Here is a 24956-nt window from a genome sequence, read left to right as displayed (position 1 = left end):
GAAAAAGGCTCAAGTGAAGCTATGAAAACAAGTTTGTATGGAGAATAGAAATTATATGTAAGAGCATAACTCTTATCGAGTGGTGCTTACCTTGACCAAAGTTATTTTTATGTGTGAAGTCTCTTTTACCTGATCTCTAGCCATGTGAAAGGAAGAGTAGAAGACATCCTGCCATGTGGAAAATGATTCCAAACACCACCTACTCTGCTCAACAGCACATGATTCTGTTCAACCCTTCTTTTTTTGCAACTTATTAAAAATAGAAAACACTGAGGTAAGTGTTATTATCTTGTCTTTAAAAGAGGAAAGAAATAATACATGCTTAATTCTTTCACCTATGTGTCACTGTCACTGATGTCACAACATTATTTCGCTTATGCTAAATGTAAAACTTGCAGAATTGCAAGAACTGGATTTGTCTAAGGCAGCTCAGAAGCTAATCATGTGTCCGATAAATCAAGGTGTGTGCTGACAACAAATGAAAAGTTGCATTTCCTACCTTCTCTCAATTCCTGCAATAGTAAGATGTAGAGTCTAAAGAAAGCCAGAAAGATATGTCATTTTTCATTCACTTCAGAGTATGTACTAATAAATCTTTATAGATATAGAATCCTGGACCTGAGTACTTTGTCAGAAAATATTCAAGCAAATTCTAAAAAAAATCATGCACAAGAGTGCTTGTTAGAAAATATTCGAGCACATAATGGCACTGAAAAAACAGTCAACATTTTACTACTCCTATATGGTTATGGTGCTCATAAGTTTGTAGTAAAATTAATAATCTCTAAACTGCAAACCCTCTTTTAAGAAAAACTGCAGTCTCATGTACAAGGATCAGAGGAAGATCTGTTACCAATAGATCCCAAGGTTCCAATCCCAAGATCATAGAGCATGCTTGAGAGATTGGAGAATGAATATGTCAAGCACATGGTGTTTGTGCAGCCCACTTCATATATTATATATGCCCTAATTACAATAACTCTGAAACTACAACAAGCAACATAAACGTGGTTATATCAAGGGAATGCTTTAACTACAGTGCAAATTGCAGGCAGCAAGAAAATCTAATTGCTTGTTGTTGACGGTCGATAACATCAATTTTTATTAGAACTTTAAACTCGAAGGGGAACATGAAAACACACTAGTCTAGGGTTTAAACTAACAATTTCCATGAGTTTTGCATATTCTGTATTTTCCAGGGTCTATTTCTAGAAAAGCTGAAAAGAGAGATTCGAGTGCATATTTATCACGAAACTTATCCGCCACGAAAAAGATCACGAACGGGACGTGGGAAGACTCTGAAAGACACCGGAAGAAACCGGGGGCCAGAGGCCGTCAGGTGGGGCCGGCTGGCCCCACCATGGCGCCAGCCAGCGCCCCCTATTACGGTTTCGGCCTCCCTTATGGAAGCTTCCTCCACCGCCTCCAAAGAGTCATCTTGGCCCTTGGTTAAGTCGATTTGATCCTACGGCACACGTCGATCCCACCGAGCTATAAATAAAGGGGCAGACCCGCTTCTTGAAGGCATCAAGTCATTTGGAGATTTATTTATCAAGAGTCTTCTCTAGTTCATCAGAGCCTCTCTAGTTTATAGTTTTAGCCTAGTTAGATTAGAAGTAGAAGAGTTCTAGTTCTTCAACAGGATCTGGAGCCCCTAGCGTCTGTCTGGAGCGCAGAGTTCGGTATAGTTCTAGTACCTTTCTCTTATTGTATTCAATATTATGATTCAGGCAATATTATTCTTAATCTCTTATATATTCTTAATTGCAATAGTAATTGTCTACTTTGATTATATGTCTAGGATAGTTGGTTTGATCTTATTGAATTCATGTAATTGCTCGTATAGCGTTTACCCAATCAATTGGTGGGTAGATGGTAGACAATATGTAGACGTGGTGTCTAGATATCTGTTTATCTGTGAGGGCACCCTAATGTGTCGGGTCGTGTGGTAGTCCGCACAGGTGACAGCTGTGTTGGTTCCTCTGTAGTCCACCCCCATACGTAGGACACCTTGGGCGTGGTCACGAAGGAGGTGACGGTTGCGTCTTAATATCCTCATTAGTTGATGCATCTTTACATGTGATTATGATATAGGGTTGACTTAACAATGATTTGTAGATGTAATTGCACTAATTAGAGTTATTCATTGACGTAGTTCTAGAATTACCTTAGTATTTCTTTCTGAGTTTATCTAATGGCTAGCTATTACTATGACTAGAAAAGCTGTGATATTTATCTATTTATGATGACTGATGATTATTTATCTTATACCTTTTATCAGGTGACTTATCCTTGTTATGAGTAGGATTCTAGTTATGGTTTATCGTTCACACCAATAGTATAAGTTATAGTTATAAGTTCTACATATATACCTTCCCTGTGGATACGATATTTGAAACCCCCATGTAAGATGTGACATTGGTACGATATTTGTGCGCTTGTGGATAATCTTACTTAAATCTTATTTAAAGGAGTGCAATTAATTTATACCAACACTTGTGCACTAACGACAAGATCAGTTAAGGCCATGAACAATAAAAGTTTATGGTTTTTCACATTAATCACAAATTCCCAATCCAGCCACCAAATCCAAGTCATCATCCTCTTTAGTTGCTTTATCATATATTTGTCCAAATGAGGCAACGTCCACTGATTAAATTTAGATGATGAGCTACAGTTGGAAGATGATTAGGCAAATACCATGGTACACCTCCATGTTGATTGTGGTTCTTGAAAAGGCAATCACTGATGAGCACAAATGATAAGGCCATATCAAAATATATAGAATCACGACAATAGAACAATCCATATGATTTTTATACATGAATTTCCATTTCAATACATTGACGTTCTCTCGAATATGAATTACACTTAATAGCCAATACTTTTACGGAACAAGAAATAAAATAATTTGTTAACCGAATCAGAGTGTTGAAATCTAAGCCAATTAATGTCAATATCAGCTCACATAACGTGAACAATACAAAATAGAAATTCAATTTTTTACTCCTATAGCATAATACCAAAGGCACAATATTGGTATATTATTAATAATGAAGTATGCATGAAATTTAGAAGCACTGAACCTATCTAGGCATTCCATCAAACACATGATACACAGTTGTTCATGTTCTGCAGCAAATATAAATTCCATGCTAAGCTGAAGGAAGACCGAAAAATGCGCAGATGTTGGTCAAAAACAATATTCATATCACCTTCTTTGTCTCAAAAGTTGCAGGCCAACAAACCATATGAAATCATGACTGCCAAATTGATTTATCTCAAACAAATCATAGATCGAGCAAGCATAGGTGGCTTATCTAAAACAATCTTCAGGGCAGGGATTGCTCAGATGAAGCAAAGGCACACCTTGGGGAAGGCAACACCGGTGACGGTCATTGATGATGATGATCTTGTAGATAGGTTGCTGGCCGCTGGTCCTTCTTCTATGCTCCACACGTTCCTATTTGAGTGGATTAGATCACAGGGGCACACACCAATGGTAGAATAGGAGAGATGCACCTACAAGGGAGACACTACTAGGCGTTATGTCTCGAGGGTGAGGTCGCCACCACCAGGCGCTAGGTCGAGGCCTCTGGGGTGAGGTCACCACCACGTCCATCTCTTATAGGTCCACTGGTTCATTGCCATCGTTGTTGAGGTAGGCCGCCGGTGCTAAGGAGACGTAGATGGAGAGGAAGACACTGTGGCAACGTGGATCAGGAAGGGGGATCACAACGCGTGTCGATGGATGGGGCCATGGGCAGCGCTGCGGCAAGGGCAAGAGAAGGGTTTAGCACACCTACTGATTGTGGTGGTGGACAGGGAGCAAGGAGCGGGGTGCAGGGCATGGAAGGGCGAGGGATCTGGGCGGGATTGGTGGGGCATGAAGTTGGGCGTGATTGTTGGAGGACAAACGGAGCGGGAGGGGAGCAGGCGCGTGGGACACCATGTCGGTCCCACTTGGCGGCATAGGAACTCACGCGGGGAAGGATTTCGTGAGAGGGCAAACAGACGAAAGTTGTCCTGGAGGTCACGCGGACGGCGCTTGAGGACGGAACTCCCGCGGACGACGCTGTCGTGCACAGAGCTTGCGCGAACGGCATTGACGAGGACGGCGCTCTCGCGGTGGACAGCGCTCTCACGGCAGACAACTCTCTTGTGGACGGAGGGATTGGGGCGCTCTCGTGGAGGGGATTGGGCGTGGATCGACGACACCCGTGCGGACACGTTAGGAAAGGGGGAGGGGATCGTGGAGAGGATGACGGTCGCCCGACTATTTCCTAGTACGGACGATGCGGACACGCGGATGCACGGCGGGGGCAGACAGACGAAAGCGATTGTTGCACGAAGAAAATGTCCATCTTCTAGTCTTTTTAGTTGTATGACAAAATATGACCACATATATAGCTTAATTAGTTTGTGATCTAGAGATTTGGTATGACAACTAAGCATCTCCAACTGTTTGGTAAAATTTGTTTCCCAAATCTTATTGTTCGCCAACTCTCAAATAATATGAAGAGGAAAAAAGATCTTATCTCCAACAGTTTGGCAAATTTCGTTTTCGAAAACCCAAAAACCCGCTAACGAAACGAAGAGAGCCGCTAAGCATGAGAAAGACCGATGCCAAGCACGATACCCGCACGCATATTTGCACGCTAGTCAGGGAGATATGCCAAGTTAGAAAAGATGGAGAATTGGGATGTGAAACTTTTGAAGAGGGTTTTTCCTTATTTTGCTAAAAAAATTATGGTTGGAAATGCTCTTACTTAGCTATCTATTTAGTTAGTTATGGTGACTTATTTAGTTTAATTAGTTATTAGTGTATTAGTGGTTTAGATATGTTGAAAGATATTTAGATAGATACGTAGTTTGAGGGTAAATTTACATAGCTAATTACTTACTTATTTATTTAAGTAGTTATATAGTTACTTACATAGTTAGATAGTAACTTCACATAGTTAGTAGTACTTAGTATACTATTAGTTATTAGTTATTAATACTTAATAGTTAGTAGTACTTAGTAGTTAGTAGTACTTAGTACTTAGTTATTACGTATTAGAGAGCATGTACTTGGTATGTTTCATTTATATTGGAGTAAAGAAAATGTGATTCGTTATGTTCTTCAACTAAATGGACAACCTAGTCAGCATATATCATGAAGACACTATAGAAAGAGATTGATATGGATATGTTGAGTTTGTTGACATGCAAAGTATGCTTGTGTTATTCATGCCATTATATATATATATATGTATATATGTATATATATATATGTGTATATATATATATATATATATATATATATATATATATATGTTGTGTGGTGTGAATTATGTAGTCCGCTAGTTCGTTATATTTTATTTGCACTACTTCAACTCATTTCACTGCCTCTGCAATATTGAACTAAATATAATGACTACTAATAATGAAACCATATACACATATGATATGTCCAATAACATTTGAAATACATGCATGACAACAAACTAAATAACACATAACATGCCCTAGGTACACCCATAGTTAAAGTGCATTACATGATAACACATTGCAAAGTCTAACACTAAACAACGTTGTTCATGAATAAACCATGGAATAAGCAGGTCATGTAAACTACTGAGTGCAACGAGACGACTTTTCCTTCCTCTGGGTATCGAGATTCTCCTCCATCACTGCCTTCGCTCGATGCACATGCTCAACCGTTTTCTCCCTCTCCTCCCTATATGCAGCAACATGCCTCCTTTCCTCCTCTTTCTTGTGCTCCTTTAGAGCCTCCTCTTTGTGTCTCTTCTCCAATCTCTTTACACCATCCCACTGCTTCAGACCTTGTAGAAGCTGCTTGTCCAATTCCTTGTTCTTAATGTCATTCCACTGCTCAAAATCACACAACGATGGAGGGGTCGATAACAAAGATAGTTGTTACAAAACAAATAAATCATACTTCATATGACACAAAAAACTTAATGCACAATAAAAAAATCTCACAATAAAGTTATTGCGGCGCTATTGTGGTGTAGGCTCCCATATAAAATTGGAACACATACAATACCTCTACTTATAGGTTTTTTTTATCTTTCAGAAATTTCCACCTTAGAATGATCACCACAAAAATATATGGGTCTTAGAACACCGCTAGGGAGAAGGTTTAAGTCGTAAGGACTTCCGGTCATCGGATCATAACTACAATTGAAACAATGTCCTCTAATAGTCGAACCAAAAAACATCAGCCCCTAAACCTAGGGTTTAGCAGACAATGCACAACAATGAACGCATACCTTGGTTTGCTAGCCTTTCCACGTCTTGGCATCCTATGGGTGTATATTCCAAATAAATTTTAAAAAGAACATGAAACAAATTTTATTATTTTGAGTTGATATTTTTAGCATAGTTGTGATTTGGTGATGTACACAATTTATGATTTTTTCAAGATTTTTAGCGTCCTACAAATACATAAACAAATTAACAATGGTTAACTTTGTTTATTTATGAGGAGAGGTAAAATAGTCATTTTTAATGCAAAACAATATTTTACTATGTGGTTCTCATCATGTAGAGTCTAAAAGATTTTAGGATAAATTTTGGGACACTTATATGATTTTATATTTATTTTATAAAAATATTTTGTTAGTTACGGTATCCACCAACCAATTTGTCAAGAACTAGAGTTAGAAATTACTCGAAAATAGGTGTATGAATAGCAAAGAGCCATCACTTGGCATGTCCAACAATAAATTTTGCCTTTTTTTATTGTAGTGCGTGTCTGCGTGACATCAATTCTAATGATTCTACTGAACATTTGTCGCTGCCAAAACGATATCCTCAGCCTCTATCAAGGCCTTGTTTAGTTCAAAAAAATTTGCAAAATCGACACTGTAGCACTTTCGTTTGTATTTGACAAAAATTATCCAATCATGGACTAACTAGGGTCAAAAGATTCGTCTCGTCAATTTCGACCAAACTGTACAATTAGTTTTTATTTTCATCTATATTTAATACTCCATGCATGCGTCTAGAGATTTGATGTGACGGGGAATCTGAAAAAATTTTGCAAAATTTTTTGGGAACTAAACAAGGCCCAAATGTTTGTGATGGCTTACGTCTTCTAGGCTAAAAGAGGTGCTCTATCGCGAGCTCGGTAGCACACACCACACAGGATGGCACGTCGATCCGCCGGAAAACAACGAGCAGGCGAACCGAACGGCAGCGACGTCGACCTGCAGCCGTAAAATACCACGGCCAACCCAGGTTCCAAGAGACAGGCCAGACAAACACCGTGGATCCTCATCTGTGCAGAACTGCAGATCCACCCAGGAAAACTTCGTAATCAACCACCGGCACACAAGACCCCATCCGGCACCCAGTACAGACCCTTGACACCCAAATACGCCACTTATATCAGGTACCCCACGGTAAAACCACCAAAACGTCCCCTGCCGCGGCGCCGCTCGGACCAAACCGCGGACACGCCACGAACCCAGGGGCTCGCCAACCCCCACCCGACCAGATCACCAGATCGCCATCGCGCCCCCCATAAAAAACCCGCACGACGGCGACGGGCCCTTTCGCTTCGCCCACGGCATATTCCCCCCCGAACCAAACCAAACACAACACCCAGATCAGCGAAACACACTCCGCTCCGCTCTCCCGAAACCGGACGGACGCATGGCGGCGGCGGCGGTGACGTCCAACGGCGGCGCGGTGGCGGCGAACGGCGGGCCGGCGCCCGGCCGGCTGGCCTCCGTGTACAGCGAGGTGCAGACGAACCGGCTCCTGCACGCGCTGCCGCTCCCCTCCGTCCTCCGCTCCAACTTCTCCGTCGTCGACGGCCCCGCCAGCTCCGCCGCGGGCAACCCCGGTGAGTGACCGGTCCGACCGACCGTCCCACGCTGCCCGTATCTTCGGATCTCGGGCCTTGCGTGCGCTTTGCCATCGAGCTCATCAGATTCGATCGATCTGTCGCAGATGAGATCGCCAAGCTCTTCCCCAACCTCTTCGGCCAGCCCTCGGCGTCGCTGGTGCCGGCGGCCGAGCCCGCCGCGACCAGGCCGCTCAAGGTCGGTGTCGTGCTCTCCGGTGGACAGGCGCCGGGCGGCCACAATGTCATCTGCGGCATCTTTGGTGAGTACATATGCGTTGGCTTCCCGAGCTTTTCAATCAATCACAAAAAAAAGATATGCCAAGGCCTTGGGTGCTAATGGAGGCGATCTGAGGTTGATGGTAGATTCAAGGAAGGGTAGTGCAGTCAGGTGGAGATCTAAAGAGTACTCCTTGTTTCTTTTTCAGTAATGTATAGTGTCTTTAAATGAGGTCCCAGTGAACTCGCGCAGCTGTAGATCTCTGTGGATTTTGGTAGTATGATGAGGCTAAATTGACTGATTCAGTTGTTTTTTTTTTGAGCGAGTGAATCTTCTTTTGGATTTGCATGCAATTGAGTAGACAATGAAAGAGTTTGACTGTGTTTTGAATTTCCTGAAGCAATTCTTGTGTTTGACTTTTCTGGTGTGGGTTGGATCAGATTACCTGCAGGAGCGTGCAAAAGGCAGCACCATGTATGGATTCAAGGGAGGCCCAGCTGGGGTTATGAAGTGCAAGTATGTGGAGCTCACTGCAGACTTTGTGTATCCCTACAGAAACCAGGTACAGCAACATATACTTTATTAAGTGTATTGCTGACTGAACATTTTAATGATGTTTACTTTTGTTTAAATCATGTTTGTTTGCCTGTTAGTATTAGGTAAGATTTTGGAGTAGGTCTTTCGTGTTGCAGTTGTCTTTCTTATGTGTTGACCACTGTTAATGTTTTCGCAAAATTGTTACTTTAGTACTTTACTAACAAAGCGTGATTAGTTAAGCAAATTAACCTTTGTATTAATGAACTATCATTTATTGAATTATCCTTTATATACTATTTCCTTTTGATCATGCATTTAAATTTTGTTTCTTTTTGATAGGGCGGATTTGATATGATCTGCAGTGGAAGGGACAAGATTGAAACACCGGAGCAGGTATGTCTCTGGGCTCTGGCCAATGACCATGTTCATGTGCAAATGCTTATGGAAAAAATTTGCTACTGGATTGCCTAATCTCGATCATTTTTTTTTTCTCAAATACCTATGTTGCTTGTGCAGTTCAAGCAAGCTGAAGACACAGCCAACAAGCTTGATTTGGATGGTCTTGTTGTCATTGGTGGTGATGATTCAAACACCAATGCCTGCCTCCTTGGTGAATACTTTAGGTTGGCCGCTAACACTCTGTTTTGGTGTTTCAATATAAGGCTGACTTGTGAATATACATTGCGTCAATTGTTTCTTTTTCTGCTTATCCACAAGTAAATCAAGATTATGATTTCAAATTATGAACTTTGCTCCATAGGTCAAGGAATTTGAAAACCCGTGTTATTGGTTGCCCAAAGACTATTGATGGAGACCTGAAATGTAAGGAGGTTCCAACAAGCTTTGGGTTTGATACTGCTTGCAAGGTACTGAATTCTTGATCCTTGTGTTGTGCTCGTCTCACAGTATCATGCATGCAAATCTTAGTCTAGATTTTTAATTAGCTACAATGGTGATGGCACACCTGCCCAAGCATTCTTTCAATTTGAGAAATTAAGACATCCTACACAGATGCATTTGAAAACCCACCATGAAAATATCATGACAAAGACTAATCTTCTTTTTCAGATATACTCTGAAATGATTGGCAATGTTATGACTGATGCGAGATCAACAGGAAAATACTATCACTGTAAGTTTTTCAGTAGCAACAAAATAGGTTGTCATTTAATAATTAAAGACTAGTAAGTTGCTATATTGACGTAGTAGTATCTTGCCATGGAGCATTTTTGTTTTTGACATTATAGAGCAGTGCTAACATGTAATCCTTGAATGTTGGAAGTATAGAACGGAACTACAGATGGCACATTTTAACATTTTTGATATTTTTTTGCAATAAAGTTTTTAACAAGTACTTGCTCTTGCAGTTGTGAGGCTTATGGGTCGTGCTGCTTCTCACATTACATTGGAATGCGCTTTGCAAACTCACCCCAATGCTGCACTCATTGGGGAAGAGGTTGGTATTTCTTACATGCAAAATTCTTTCTACATGGAATTAGCATGATTGAATGTTCCCGCCTTTATCTAGCCAGATTAGATACATACAATGACACAAAAGGAGAGTGTAACTTTCTATGCACAAGTATCCATATTTTATGTTTAGAGTAAATTTACAGAACTACAACTAATTTGAACTAATACCCCAGAACCACAACTATCTTAACATATATCATTAAACCGCAATGGTTTTGGCATTTGGCACCTACCAACTTTCTCATAACTGCCCAGTGTTAGGATAGTTGTAGTTTGGTGATACATGTTAAATCAGTTGTAGTTCTGTGGTTCCAAGTGTCAAAATAGTTGCCCTTTTGTGATACATGTTAAAGTAGTTAGTTCTGTGGGTCTTAGTTCAAAGAGGGAGTATTGGGCGCACAAGAACATATTGGTGCACCGTGCACATGTGCACAAACTCGATCTCATCCATTGTTTCCAATCTGAATGCCCCAGGTGAGAGGTGAGTATCCTCCCAACCCTCTATGGCTGGTCCAATTAGATTTGGTCCAACTAAAATCAAAGGTGATTGAGGAGGGGATTATCACCTCTTAACTGGGCCATTCAGATTGGATCACATGGACGAGATTGAGTTTGTGCACATGTACACCATCTGATACTCCATCCAGTTCAAATTTACTTTGTCTTAATGCAGTTTTTTTGTACATCTTCTCAAATTGTGGAATCTTAAGAACAATTTAGCAGACTAGATTTTTGTCTGTATCTGATAGGTTACATTTTCTGACATTATGGCTTTATTGTTTGTTCATAATTCTGTGCATCATTATTTAAAAAATAACGTCTTCTTCGCCATTGTAGGTTGCTGAAAAGAAGCAAACCCTTAAGAATGTCACAAACTACATCACTGATATCATCTGCAAGCGTGCAGATCTCGGTTACAACTACGGTGTTATCCTTATACCAGAAGGCCTAATTGATTTCATCCCAGAGGTTTGACTCTTTTTATGGTCTGTGACTTTGTGTTGCCATAGACTATATTACTGACATCACTTCTTTTCTTTTGCAGGTTCAAAAACTCATCGCAGAATTGAATGAAATTTTGGCACATGATGTTGTTGATGAGGCAGGGGCCTGGAAAAGCAAGCTTCAGCCTGAATCAAAGGAGCTGTTTGAGTTTCTGCCCAAAACTATTCAGGAGCAACTTATGCTTGAAAGGGATCCCCATGGCAATGTTCAGGTAAAGACTGGGAATATTGACCTTCTTAACTTTCTTGGTCTCTTCTGATAGGATTCTTTCTGCTGAAAGGATATCAGTAAGCTAGACATGCTCACTTGTCTTGTTATTCCAGGTTGCAAAAATTGAAACTGAGAAAATGCTTATTAGCATGGTGGAAACTGAACTGGAGAAGAGAAAAGCTGAGGGGAGATACTCTGCACATTTCAGAGGACAAGCTCATTTCTTTGGGTAAGCCTGCCTTTTTTTTTTTTTTTTTTTGCATTTTGTGAACTAAGCAATAACGTGGTTCGTAGTCTCCCACCGAGGAGGCCACCCCTGAGAATTGGTTTCAGGGAGTTTCCTGGCCAGCTATTTGGGTACTCCACCCTTTTAATACAAAGCCAGGGAACCTCATCTCCCTGCAGTGGATTTTTTTATTAATATTGCATTTCCGAACCTATTCCCTCCAACTCTCTCTCTCATGCACTTCTTTGTTATTTGCAGGTATGAAGGAAGATGTGGCCTTCCTACTAATTTTGATTCTAACTATTGCTATGCATTAGGCTATGGTGCTGGTGCCCTTCTCCAAAGTGGGAAGACAGGACTTATTTCATCGGTACAACTTCTCATCTTATCATCTTATGTGACATACTCAAATGAGGCATACTTGCACTGTACCTTGTAAAATCTGTGAGGAGCTCTGTAGCACAGAAAAGATAGGCACCAGTGTTCAAATTATGTAAACATCACCATCCCAATATTCAAAGTTGCCTAGCAAATTTTTACATTTGGTTTCACCTTGCGCTGTAAAGTTGTAACAGCTACAAAGTCATGGCATGTAGGCACATGAGAAGTTTGCAAACAGACACCTACAGTATTAGGAGTATCTGGGAGATCTTTTTATAATGTGATTGTGGCTGATCTTATGTACTTGCATGATTTGATCGCTGTCTTTTTTTTCTTGGCTCAGGTTGGCAACCTTGCGGCTCCAGTACAAGAATGGACTGTTGGTGGAACAGCATTGACATCACTGATGGATGTTGAGAGGAGGCACGGTAATTTTCTTGCTTCACTTTGTTTCCAACTGATGGCTACTCTACTATGTTCTTGTAACATTCTTCTTTATGTTTATTCAAGTAGCAACCATTGTTTGACATGCCAGTCTTGTTCCCTTTTGGGTTGATTGTCATTTTATATTTTGGCTATAATTTGTGCTGCATCATTTGTCACTTCAAGTGTAACTTTTGATATTGTTCTCTGCAATCAGGCAAGTTCAAGCCAGTGATCAAGAAGGCTATGGTGGAACTTGATGGTATGAAGAACTCTCGAATGTTTGCTTGATTTACTGATGATTATGACGTTTTTTATGGTTTATTTATGTCCTTTTTCCAAATCTGATATCATGTGACGTCAATTTCCAGCTGCACCTTTCAAGAAATATGCATCAATGCGGGATGAGTGGGCCATCAAGAACAGATACATCAGCCCTGGTATGTGGAAATGAAATTGTTAGCAATGATGATCCAGTTTAGTCTTTAGTGGGCCCCATACAGTTTTACTCACATATCGTTCTCATGACACAGGCCCCATCCAGTTCAGTGGCCCTGGAAGTGATGACTCGAACCACACTTTGATGCTGGAACTCGGTGCTGAGTTATAGAGATGCGGCTTTTTTTTTTTACTTATTTTTGTTCTTACAGTTTTGGGAGTGGAGACTGGGTACACGGGGGTCTCCTGGAGCAGCCTGCAGTCTCCATATTGTGAATTGTTTAATAAGTGCTTCGATGGGAGTTTTCTGCTTAGCGGACTGGATGTGGTAGCAAATAAGAACTGGTTTAAGTTTTTTGTGTGATCTACACACCAACTGACTTCTCTTGTAACCCTGTTCCCCTGGTTGCAATCTCGTGAATGAACTAATGAAGTTGAGCCACGATTTCGGTTTGTTTGCTTCCGGACTTCCGGGAGCAGATTATTATACATTGTTGTTCCTGAATTCAGAGTTGCAGCCTGCAGCCATTGCAGAACTCTAATTATTCATTAGGCCATCGTAGCAAATTATCTAATCTAACTGGATTACTCCGTACGGAGTGTTGCATGAACGAACCCTGAAAATTAGTTTGTACTTAATGAGTAATTTTCTAAAAAAAAACTTCATTAGTGAAGCTAAGCTGTGCCAAATAGAGCCTAATAAAGCTATTTTTTTTTTAGAAAAATAGCTTCATGAGTAATTTTCTAGATGAAGCTGAGCTGTTTTAGAAAAAGTGTTTAGTAAAATAGCTTCATCAACTACTTTTTGCATAGACGAGAGAGCTACAATAAACTATTTTTTCAGTTTTATCCTAATTTATCTTTACGAGAGAAGAAAAATAACTGTTTAGAAATAATACCAAACAGGCGCTTTGTATGCTGTCTTCTATGCCCAGTCACGTGAACTTACCGCTGGTGCTGGAGTGATTTATCAGGATCAGCATTTGTTAACGATACGATCAGCATTCAACAACATACCGAAGTGGCTCCGTTCGGGGTTGCACTGGAGCCGTTCAAAATCCAGAGTGCCTGTCACACAGTATAGGAAGAAGGAAGCACACAGTAACTGGTATGTACCTATATGGTGGCATATATATCCATATCCATATCCCTATCACCATCAGTCACCCAGCAAATGCGCCAGTAGGTAATACAATACATCAAACAGCAGCAGCAGTCAGCTTCACAGGAGGCAACAAACTACTAGCAGTAACAGAGTATGTATATTCTAAAACTAAAAGAGTTGATAGTAGCACGCACTTTAAATTGCACATGTCTTCCTTGGCTTCTGCTTCCCCCCTGTCATGCTTACATTGTTATGTTACATTGCGCGAAACTACTCTGGCTCGGATCAGATCAGACCCAGCAAAAAAACAACCATTTCATCCAGTGGATGCTGGATACATTACTTTGTTCTTTCATATTTCATAACATACTAGGATTAGATCCCTCAGGTTCCCCATCAAGTGTCCAGGTAGTTTGCGGCCATCATCAACTCCAGGGTGATCTCCGGTTCAATCTGAAACTCAGCTGTCTCCTTCCCACTGCAAAACCAAACAAAATTGAGATTCAGTCAGCAAACCAACAACCCCAAGGGAATCTAGGAGAGGCTGCTAAGCATATTATCATCCATCTCTCATTGCAACATTGTAGCAACATCTGCTTTGATATTTCCATAGTAAAGGAACAGTCAAGGCACGGGGCCACGGGGGTCTATTAGTCCCATAGAAAGTTTGTTGTATAAAGGCAATGCACAATATACAATCGAATACAAAGTTCAGTTTGGCTTCTTGCAAAAAAAAAAAAAAGTTCAGTTTGGCTAACTAGCAAACAAATAACAATGTGGACACCAAAATCAGAGCAATGAATTTACTTTACTTTAGCCACACACCAATTAAGTGGGTTGGGAGCCACCTCATATTTTCCACCAACAAGAATCCTAGGAACCAACATACATAGGGAGTTCAAGTTATTCGACATGCTCTACAGCTCTTTAGGTTTGGTAATCAACAAAACACTGTTGCACTAAGTAGGGGTAAAATCACAATGTACTAAAAAAAGTAGGGGCATTTTTGCAAGGGCAAACTTGTCTTTACCGAGCCCATTTAACACCGTTATCCTACTGTTCACGGAGTAAGGGTAAACTGAAGCTCGTTTTCACAGAGCAAGGGTAAAATCACAATTAGACTTCTAAATAAGGGTAAGAACGCAATAGCCCCATGTGATTTAGTCTCCACAGTCTTTTTCTCCTTGTCTGACTCCCTCATATCAAAATTCTGGACCATACAACTCTTCAATAGGACATCCTAAGTGTTGAACTAAGAGCTATAAATGAAGCATGGACACTATTATTATATTTGACGAAACTCTTGATTGACACTACCATGGCAATTCTAGACTAAACAGGCCCACCAGGCAGGAAACAACAAAACTACATTCTCAGCGATATGCAGTCATCATCGGATCAACTAATCATTACCAAGACAGCCAGACTTTAATTCAATCACTAATAAATGGGTATTAAGTCATGACTCTTTACTAAGGAAAGGGATGGACAAGAGAAACCCGTAAATAATTAGGAGGTTTACGCACTGCTAAAATCTTACCTTGCCAGCATTAAGCCATCCAATTGGGCTCAAGTTTAACATTTATGAACATATCCCATGACAATGGTAGAGCCAGTAAACTAGGGCAAATTTGCATGACCAGAGAATAAAGCATGGCAAAACCATCAAGATGTCCATGTTTGATGAATATTAAGCAAAAATGGTAATGACTACTAGTCCCATAGAAGTTTGTTGTAAAAACCAATGATCAATATACAAGGAAACATAAACTCTGCTAAGTGGGAAACAAACAACAATACAAACACCAAAACCAGAATAAGAATTTCACTTCAATCACCCACCAGTTAAGTTCATTCTTAGCCGTTGAATATCTTCCACCTACAAGAACCCTATTGCTTTTCTATGGTGAGGGGAGAGAAAGAGAGATAGGATCCCCACATGATTCATTAGTTAGCAGAGCTGTTTGACAGCATAGAAAACATGAAGTTCAGCTGTTTTGCAGAACATGATAGTGAACCCTATGTAGTAACATACATATTTTGTTCAAGTTATCTCAACATGCACTTCAATTTTTGTTAATCATCACATGTAATTTAGTCCCCATGGCCCTATTGTCCTTGTCTGACTGCCTCACACCAAAATTAACCTCATCTGGACCGTATAACTCTTAAATAGAAAAAAAATTAAGGGTCAGATAAAGAGCTAAAGGAAGCACACGTGCCCTTAAATTTGATGATATTTTTAACTAGCATCACCCTTCTGATTCTTGAGTGAAGAGGCCCATAAGGCAGTAAACACCAAAGATCCCATTCTCGTGGCATGCAGTTTTGCCATCACATGAAATTCTTTACTAAGCAAAGGGATGGATAAGTCAAATGGGTAAAGTAACTACAATGGCTTACAACTTGTAACAGTACACACAGCTGAAACCTTACCTTTTGCCAAAATCAAACAACAATCTAATTAGGCTTATGTTCAATAATTGGTAGAGCCAGTAAACTAGGAGAAATTTGCATGAACAGAAAACCACCAGCGTAGAAGAAGAGTAAAGAAAGGCACGACAAAATGCAATCAGCTCTGCATACTATGTATAGAGCACACTAGTCACTGTAGATTGGACTTAAAAACTAAGCACTCTGTGAACTTTTTTTTTGGAGGAAGAACACCCTGTGAACTGTTAGGTAGCAAGATGGAATAACATTCTAAAAGCAGATTAATAGTTGTTGCTTAGAAGGTAAAATTCTAAATTCTCGCGCTTGGTGGGTTTTGAACCACTGAGCAATGACATAAAAGACAGAACGGTGATGCATGCTACAAAACATGGTAAGGTCTTTATAACACTCCAAATTTTTGAATTTCAAATTCAGTTCAAATTTGATTTAATTTTGGCTCAATTTGAATTTTTGGGAAATATTAAATAATTTACAAAATTAAATAAAATTAAATTTAAGGTAGAAACTTTGCTCGTATGCATTCATGCCGCTGCATTTATTTGATTTGAGTGCTGGTGCTTGAAGTTTTTGTTGGAGAAATAATTAAATAGGAGAAAACTGTTTTTAAAAAAAAAAGAAAAAAAAAAGAGGCGAGGCAAACGCCCTGGGCCGGCTTTTCCCCCCCTCTCTCCTTTCCCCTCGCGCCAGCCAGCAGGCCGCGCGGCCCATCCCGCGGCCCAAGCCGCGCAGCAGCAGCTCCCGCCCCGCAGCCGCTGACAGTGGGGCCCGCGAGTGGGTCCCACCCGTCAGGGGGGGGGCGTCTTCAACCTCCGTCCGATTCGGACGGGGTGAGCAACCGCCGCGCCGCCTCCTTCTCGGCTTCCGTGCCGCGCGTGGATCGAGAACCCCGGGACCACCCTAGCCTATTTAAGGCACCCCTCGGCCGCCCGCACGCGCCCCTAAACCCTAGCTTCGAAATCCGCGCCGCCGCCGTCCTTGCCGAAGCTCGCAACGCCGCCGACAAGCTTCTCTTCACCGTCGTCAACTCGCGAAGGTATGCACGCCATCGCGTTCGTCGCGCCAAGCCGCGTCCGCCCATGCCCCCTGCTCGGCCAACCGAGCCTTGTAGCGCCGCCGCCGGGAGCTCCGGGCGGCGCCAATGGCGCCACCACGGCCCGCCGGCCGTCCCTGCGCCCGCACCGCCCCTGCTCTGGCGCGCGGTCCACCGTGGACCGCGGCCCAGCGCCCCCGCACGGCCGGTCCAGTGGACCGGGTCCATGCCGCCCTGCGCGCCTCCCCCGGTCCACCATGGACCGGTGGACCGCCCCCCCTTCCCCCGGTCCACAGCGCCGCCATGGACCGGGCCAACCGCCGGCCGCCACGTGGCCAGGATGGCCACGGCCCCCGCGCGCCCCTGCCGTTTTGCGAAAAGGCCCCTGCCTTTCTTTAAAATTAACCCGCGGCCCGGCTGAGTTCAAAAGTAATTAGAAATGTGCCCCTGGTTTTGCTTAATAGCCCCTGCAGCCGTCAGATTTTGCAGATTTAATCCAAATTCCTTATTAATTCAGTTTTTTAATTAGTTTTATTACGAAAAATAGTTCAGTTTATCTACAGAAATGCCATTCAACTTGTTTTAGCCATAACTTTTGCGTCGTAACTCCGATTTAGGTGATTCTGGTCGCTATGGTTTCGTTTCGTCGAGTAGATTACAGTAGTGCAGTTGCTTTTTGTTTTCGCATGCTTTGGTGTACTGTTTCTGATTAAGTTTGTTTGCTTGCATGTATTGTTCCTATGATTGATGATTGTCGCGTATAGCCAACGAGACGTTCGTGAAGGAAGAGGTTCAGGATCCCGCTGAGTTCGAGCAACCCGACTTCGATCAAGGCAAGTGCAGACACCGTTTGATCATTTTGAACCTACTCATTAATGTCATTTACTTTTTATGCATGTGTCCAATGAATGCAAACCCTAAGGACATGACTAGCTTTACTTATTATTCCTTGCTCACCTGGGGTTATGTACTTGGGTAGACTAGGCTATACTAGGTTTGCTTAGCTGCTCTACTCATCTTATACACATGCCTAAACAAGTATTAGTCTCTACTCAACTTGATGCTTAAATTGTGCTGAATCTTTGGTCACTGCGGTGATGGCGATGTTGGATGCTTACGAGCATCGTGATGATGGTGGTGACAGGGGGAGCGGGTACCGTTGGTGGTCCGGTTTGCCGGGCGTACCCGTCTCTGCTCTCCGTAAGGACTTAGTCAGGGAGCGGCCCCCTGGGACTTACAGTGCAGCTCCAAGCTATATGGCTCTGGCTTGACTAATTAGCAGGACCTCCACTAGTAGGGTGTTACTTTCCGGGTAGGCGTGAGGAAGTAACTTGGGTAATGAATATTAAGTTGTCGGTTGATCGGTACGCCATGGCTATGGGTATCGACTGCCGAGCGCCCCGGCAAAAACTTGCGAGTGGCATCCTATTAGTTGGACCCTGTGAAAGGTCTCGTAGTGAGACCCCGCCTGCTCACCTTGGAAGTGTTTTGGGGAGTCGCGACCCCGGGCAAATGGGAATCACGACTTGGAGTGAACGTGCACACCTCTGCAGAGTGTAAAACTGATATATCAGCCGTGCTCACGGTCACGAGCGGCCCAGACCCTCACTTGATGAGCAAATTGGATTCACTGGATACTTGGAGATGGAACTTGGCGAGGTTGCTACCTCGTGTTTTGGCGGGATGACTATTCCGTGTTGGCAGGATTGCTATCCTGTGTTTATAATTGGGGTTAATCCCTGGACCACTATAATAATTAGGATAGTCATTTAAAAGATGCTAATTACTACTTACACTAATTAAGGGTTGGGTTTATGCTACTCATAATTAGTAGTAGGTTGTTCTAATAATAGTCATAATTAAAAATGACCAACTAAAATGCTACCGCAGTCAAACCAAGTCAGCTTTACCTTGTTTTAAGCCTTGCATGTCATTACTTTCCGTCTGTGCTTGCTGAGTTCGACATGAGCTCACCCTTGCCATAATCATTAAAGGTTGCTCGGACGATCAGGAGTACAATTGCGATTTCCCTGAGGACAGTCTCCTGGTTGTTAGGCTCGTGTGGTTCTACCGTCGACCTTCCTGTGGCAAGGTGGTCCTGCTACGTCGGCGTTTAGTTTTCCCTTTATTTATGGAACAGTTTAGTTTATGTTTCCCCTCCGCACTTTGATAAACATTTTGGCTTGTAATAATGGTACTTTTACTCTCATTTATGTAATTCGTTTGAACACTGTGTTTTGTACCATTGATGATGTCGGTCCATGTGTGTGAATTTGAGATCCTGGCGCACATGTGATTTGGCACCCGAATGTTCTTTTACATCCGGGTGTGACAGTCTTGTCATTGTTCTGATGGGCCGTGTGTCAATTTCTTGTGGATATAATTGCCAAGGAGAATACGTGAACTACAACAAAGAGCCATAGAAATATAGAATGATGGAAGTTGCTGGTTCTCACTAGATTATTAGATGCAAACAGTTTGTTTTACCCTACACACTAACTGTGGAGAACAGGAATAAGGGGGGCAAAAATAAAATCCATCAGAGAGTCCTTTGCTTTGGATATTTAGAAACTAGTATAAGAATTTATTACAGGTTACAAAACTAACGAAGAACTCATAAATGAATGATGGGGCCAGAGGGAGAACGGAAAAACACAGAATAATATGTAATAACGTAGTACAGATTGTAAATAGCATCAATCAAATGGGCAGATTTCGCTGGTTAAGCAAACAGTGAATGGCTACCTAAAAGTAACAAGCGGGTTAAGCCTGAAAGGGGGGAAAGGGATGACGATTGTCGAAAAGTGGAAAGCAAGCATAGGAGGAACCTGGAGTAATGGAGCGACCAGTAGAAATACTGGCAGATCTTCTCGAGGATGTGGGTGGGGATCTCCGGGAAGCGGACCTCGCCCTGGCGCGTCTCGGAGAAGCCGCCTGCGAGGATGACGAGAGGGATGGATGCGAGGACGGCCGGGCGCGCTGATGGAACGGAAGAGGTGATGAAAGGTACCTAAACCTACCTGGCGATGTGAGCATGTTGCGGAGGGTGTTGGAGACCATGGCGGCCTTCTTGTCGACGACGAATTCGAAGCCCTCCGCGCTGATGAGCTTGACGACGCCTGCCGTGTCGTCGTCGTCCTCCTCCTCCTGGGGCTGGTGGTGCTCACGCGGCGGAGGCATCCTGCGACCTGCGACTTCGATTGAATTGGGATCGAGGTTGGTGATTGGATTGGGATTGAGATCGAGATTGGTGTGGGTTGCTCTATTGATTTGGTCTCACAAGAAGCGGGGTTATCGATCCTCCGACCAAGGAAATCCGATGCAGAGAGAGAGTTTCTTTTACACGCGCGTGTAATTACTCTCATCTCCATATCTCTAGATTTAAGGTGTATATGACCGGACGAAATGTATATAGACAAAGTATATGATCATACTAGACCATCTAGAGTGATATGTATATTAAGTATGCATACATACATAGAGTATATGGTTATACTTATTGCATATAATATAGTAGTGGCATTTTAGTAATATATTTAAAATATAATTTTTTTTGAAAAATTTTCGCGTGGTAAGATCTAGAGTATCTTAATATTAGTATATAAACATACTCAAACCGATAAATAAGTATGAATACATACACAATGTAGTTTATTGAAGATGAGAGTAACTACACGTACGTGTACAAAGGAATTTCCATATATATATATATATATATATATATATATATATATATATACACACACCCCAATTCAGCCGGCCCACGAATTACCCCTTGTTTTGGCCCACAAAGCGAGCCCAGTCTTCCCCTCGCGTGAGGCGTGGCCGCCGACGACGGAGACGCGCTACAGCAGCGGTGGCGCCGCTGGGAGCGAACACTGCACGATATCATGAATAGAACTTGTAAAACAGCAGGCTTGTTGTTCCAGCTCTTGATCGTCGCCGCCAAGTTACAGGGGCCACCGGAATAAGCAAACCGATTAATCTCATCCATGACGGCATGACAGCATGAGCCACACGTATTTATATATCTCTGTGATGTGATCCCAGCACTGTGAATACTAACAGGATATGACACATGTAACGTTAACGTCAGAATCAACCAGCTGTCTAACCAGTAACCACAGCTATCAAAGACCTGCTGCATCTTTAGGCCTTGTTTGGATGTTGTTGGATTCACCTCAATCCACATGTGTTGGAGTGGATTGGGGTGGAATTTAGTTTAAGTTCTACTCCAATCCATCCCAACACATGTGGATTGATGCGAATCCAACTACATTCAAACAAGGCCTTAGTTAGCTTTTAACCCAAGCTATATGCATTATGAATATATCTGAGTGGAAACCATAGATCTGACATTGGTTCATTCAAATTGGATAAAAAAAACATGTGACATATTTTTTTGCTGCATATATGACTACCAAGCTCCGATGTATGTAATTTTTCCCTCAAACAAGCATAGTTAGTTCAGTGACAGCATTACTCAAACTATAATTTGACATTATGCAATCAATCATCCTGGGAGCTTGCATGGAGAAGTCTAGTTCTGATATTTTTTTTTCTTGTGATACATTGCAAGTATTCTAGTAGAATTGCCACACCTTATGCAAAGTCTGCATATATATATTCGGACAAGTATGGTCATTTTGCCATACTGAATGGATGGCATTAAGTGATATCAATATCCTCGCACCTGAATTATGTTCTCAGAGCAAATCTGTATAAATGTGCGCTTGTGATACATTGCAAATATTCTAGTAGCATTGCCACACCTTATGCACAGTCTGCATATATGTTCCGACATTCTGGAAGTATGGTCATTTTTCCATATTGAATGGATGACATTAAGGCCTTGTTTAGATTCAATTTTTTTAGATTTTGACACTGTAGAACTTTCGTTTTTATTTGACAAACATTGTCCAATCATGGAGTAACTAGGCTTAAAAGATTTATATCGTGATTTACAAGTAAACTGTGTAATTAGTTATCTTTTTTATCTATATTTAATGTTTCATGCATTTGCCGCAAGATTCGATATGATGGGGAATCTTGTAAAGTTTTGGGTTTTTGAGTGCATCTAAACAAGGCCTAAGTGGGCACGAAATATCGAAAACCGAAACCGAACCGAAAAGTACCGAGAACCGAACCGAATAATTCGGTTCGGTACGAGGTTTCCAGGTACCGAATTTACCGAGGTACTTTCGGTACTGGGCCTCGGTAAACCGAAATTACCGAACAGTACCGAATTAGCCTGCTAGCAGCCCATATAATAGCTATATATTATGTTTTGGACAACTATATATTATGTATTTATGGACAACTATATCTTATGTATTTGTGCCTTTCTATTTGTTTAATTTGACACTATTATTCTATATGGATTCATGTAAAATTTCTGCCAAAATTTGCTACTCAACCTAATATTACATGTTGTTCGGTACTTTCGGTATTTACCGGTACCAAACCGAAAGTACCGAAATCGAAATACCTCGGTACCGAGTTTTTCCAGGAACCGAACGGTACTGGCTTGTACCGAATTAGTGAAGGTACCGAAATACCAAACCGATCGGTTCGGTAGTACCGAACGCCCAGGGTGAGTGATCTCAATATCCTCGTACCTGAATTATGTTCTCAGAGCAATCTGTATAAATGTGCAAGCATTCAATATAGCAAAAAGAATGTCAATTCACCTTTCAAGTGTTTCGCTTCTAAGTTAGAGTAGCAAAATAAGCGACAAAGGATAGTGCAGCAACACAACTCACAATATCATTTGCCATACTGAATTCACATTAATAGATTGAGGCAACTACAATCTTTATAAGTCTCAATCTAGTGAGAAAAGATTCAATCATTTCACTCGGTAAATTCTAGCTATGGCTTTTGATGTAGGCCTCATAATAACATATATAGCAACACTAATCAGCACAAAGTAGCCAAGTGTTATGCCAAACCATATCCAGTTAATTTCTATCACTATAACTTTGCACGTTCGTTGTAACTTTTTTCTATTAGGCCTTGTTTAGTTCCGAAAAGTGAAAAGTTTTCGGTACTGTAGCACTTTCGTTTGTTTGTGACAAATATTATCCAATCATGGACTAACTAGGATCAAAAGATTCGTCTCGTGATTTACAGCTAAACTGTGTAATTAGTTTTTGTTTTCGTCTATATTTAATGTTTCGTGCATGTGCCACAAGATTCGATGTGACGAGGAATCTTGAAATTTTTTTGGTTTTCAGAGTGAACTAAACAAGGCCTTACTGGTGAATGTTGTTTTGGCCCTAAGGACATATGTCCTCGTATGCATACACTGTTTGGGGCACATGAGGATGTGTGTCTCTCACTCGCTGCACATGCATCCCCATGCACATGTAACAGTGATGCATACGAGGAGTGCCGTTGGGAAAAGTCGATTGTTGAAAATAACAAGGTGGAAATCAAAATGAAGTCGTCAACCTTTTTTATTCGTGTATGGTGAGGTCGTCAGTAGTCAGTACCACCTTTTCGCTCACTCGGGGCAGAATTCAAAATCCAATTCCTTACTTAGGATCTCTCCGGCACTAGGTAGCCTAAGAATATGATGCACCTTCCTTTGTGATCTTCAACTCTCTTCCTAGACCAACTATGCGGATCATAGTGTCAGGGTCAATATGGTTCATTAGCTACTTAAGAGTCAAGGGGGACCAGGGCCTATACAATTTGAGGCTAAGCAAATTGGAAAAGCCCTTTCCTCAACAAAAGTTCCCCATTTGGTCTTCACTGAGCACATTCATCAAAGCAATTGCTTTTTTCAGTGAGCAACGGATATTCAACCTACTGCCTTACTACAAAGAGCTTCATTAAATTTAGTAACCAAATAGCATAGAAATCAGACTGACATCAAATAAAATATAATATCAGAGCATAAAAAGTAAGGTGCATCAATGGATATCATAGAATACATATATTGATTGCATATAGACCACGTAATGAGGCGAATCAAAACTAGTAGCCTCCACACAAAAACTAACCAAGAGGGTGTGTTTGAAACCATGAAGCGACACAATATATATCTAAATCAAACTATGCCATAAAAACAATGTATACGAACATGTTGGGCCCATCCGAACCATGCTTCCCTCTAGGGGGCGTATAATTAACTTGAAACTAATGCATAGAACCCCACTAAACCTCTAACCCTAAGGGGAGATTATTGTTTCAAAAAATGTGACTACCCCACCCAAACCATGCTTCCCTCGGGAGATGTATAATGAACCCGGGAATAATGCATAGAACCCCACTAAAATCGAGACCTATTCAATGTTGATTTATGTTTATACCTCATCTCACATATTTTTACCCACTTTACCACTAGTCCAATGATTCAATGTGGTTTCTATTAAACCTACCCTATGTTTGTACGTTGGGTATAATTTGGAAATATGCTTTTGCATATTCATACCCTGAAAGTGAAGACCATGCAGATGAGTGCCTAGGCAACGTCACGCGTGGATGACATATGCCTGCGCTCGTGGGAGTCAACAGTGCCCTGCCACAAATAACAGCGCGGGGCCTAGACGCGTTAGGTGGTCTCCCCATGCGCACCTGCTGCCAGGACCA

The 24956-nt window shown here is 41.7% G+C and overlaps 2 protein-coding genes across 2 annotated transcripts; one reads left to right on the top strand and one right to left on the bottom strand.

Annotated features, from left to right (window-relative positions):
* On the top strand, positions 7522-13258 carry LOC8061499 (pyrophosphate--fructose 6-phosphate 1-phosphotransferase subunit beta). The gene is made up of 16 exons (XM_002438102.2): positions 7522-7858; positions 7966-8121; positions 8519-8640; positions 8955-9008; positions 9132-9238; positions 9376-9481; positions 9684-9747; positions 9983-10071; positions 10926-11057; positions 11134-11304; positions 11417-11532; positions 11788-11899; positions 12254-12338; positions 12551-12595; positions 12705-12773; positions 12867-13258. The coding sequence occupies exons 1-16, from the start codon at positions 7666-7668 to the stop codon at positions 12941-12943; spliced, it is 1698 nt and encodes a 565-aa protein (XP_002438147.1). The 5' UTR covers positions 7522-7665; the 3' UTR covers positions 12944-13258.
* Positions 13874-20712, bottom strand: LOC8061498 (elongin-C). Its single transcript, XM_002436747.2, has 3 exons — positions 20381-20712; positions 20189-20294; positions 13874-14354 (listed from the first exon to the last, which is right to left on the bottom strand). The coding sequence occupies exons 1-3, from the start codon at positions 20538-20540 to the stop codon at positions 14273-14275; spliced, it is 348 nt and encodes a 115-aa protein (XP_002436792.1). The 5' UTR covers positions 20541-20712; the 3' UTR covers positions 13874-14272.

This window comes from Sorghum bicolor, chromosome 10 (genome assembly GCF_000003195.3).
Source record: "Sorghum bicolor cultivar BTx623 chromosome 10, Sorghum_bicolor_NCBIv3, whole genome shotgun sequence".
In the NCBI taxonomy this organism is placed as follows: Eukaryota; Viridiplantae; Streptophyta; class Magnoliopsida; order Poales; family Poaceae; genus Sorghum; species Sorghum bicolor.
Note: the sequence above shows the minus strand (reverse complement) of the source record. Positions and strands in the feature narration are given on the sequence as shown.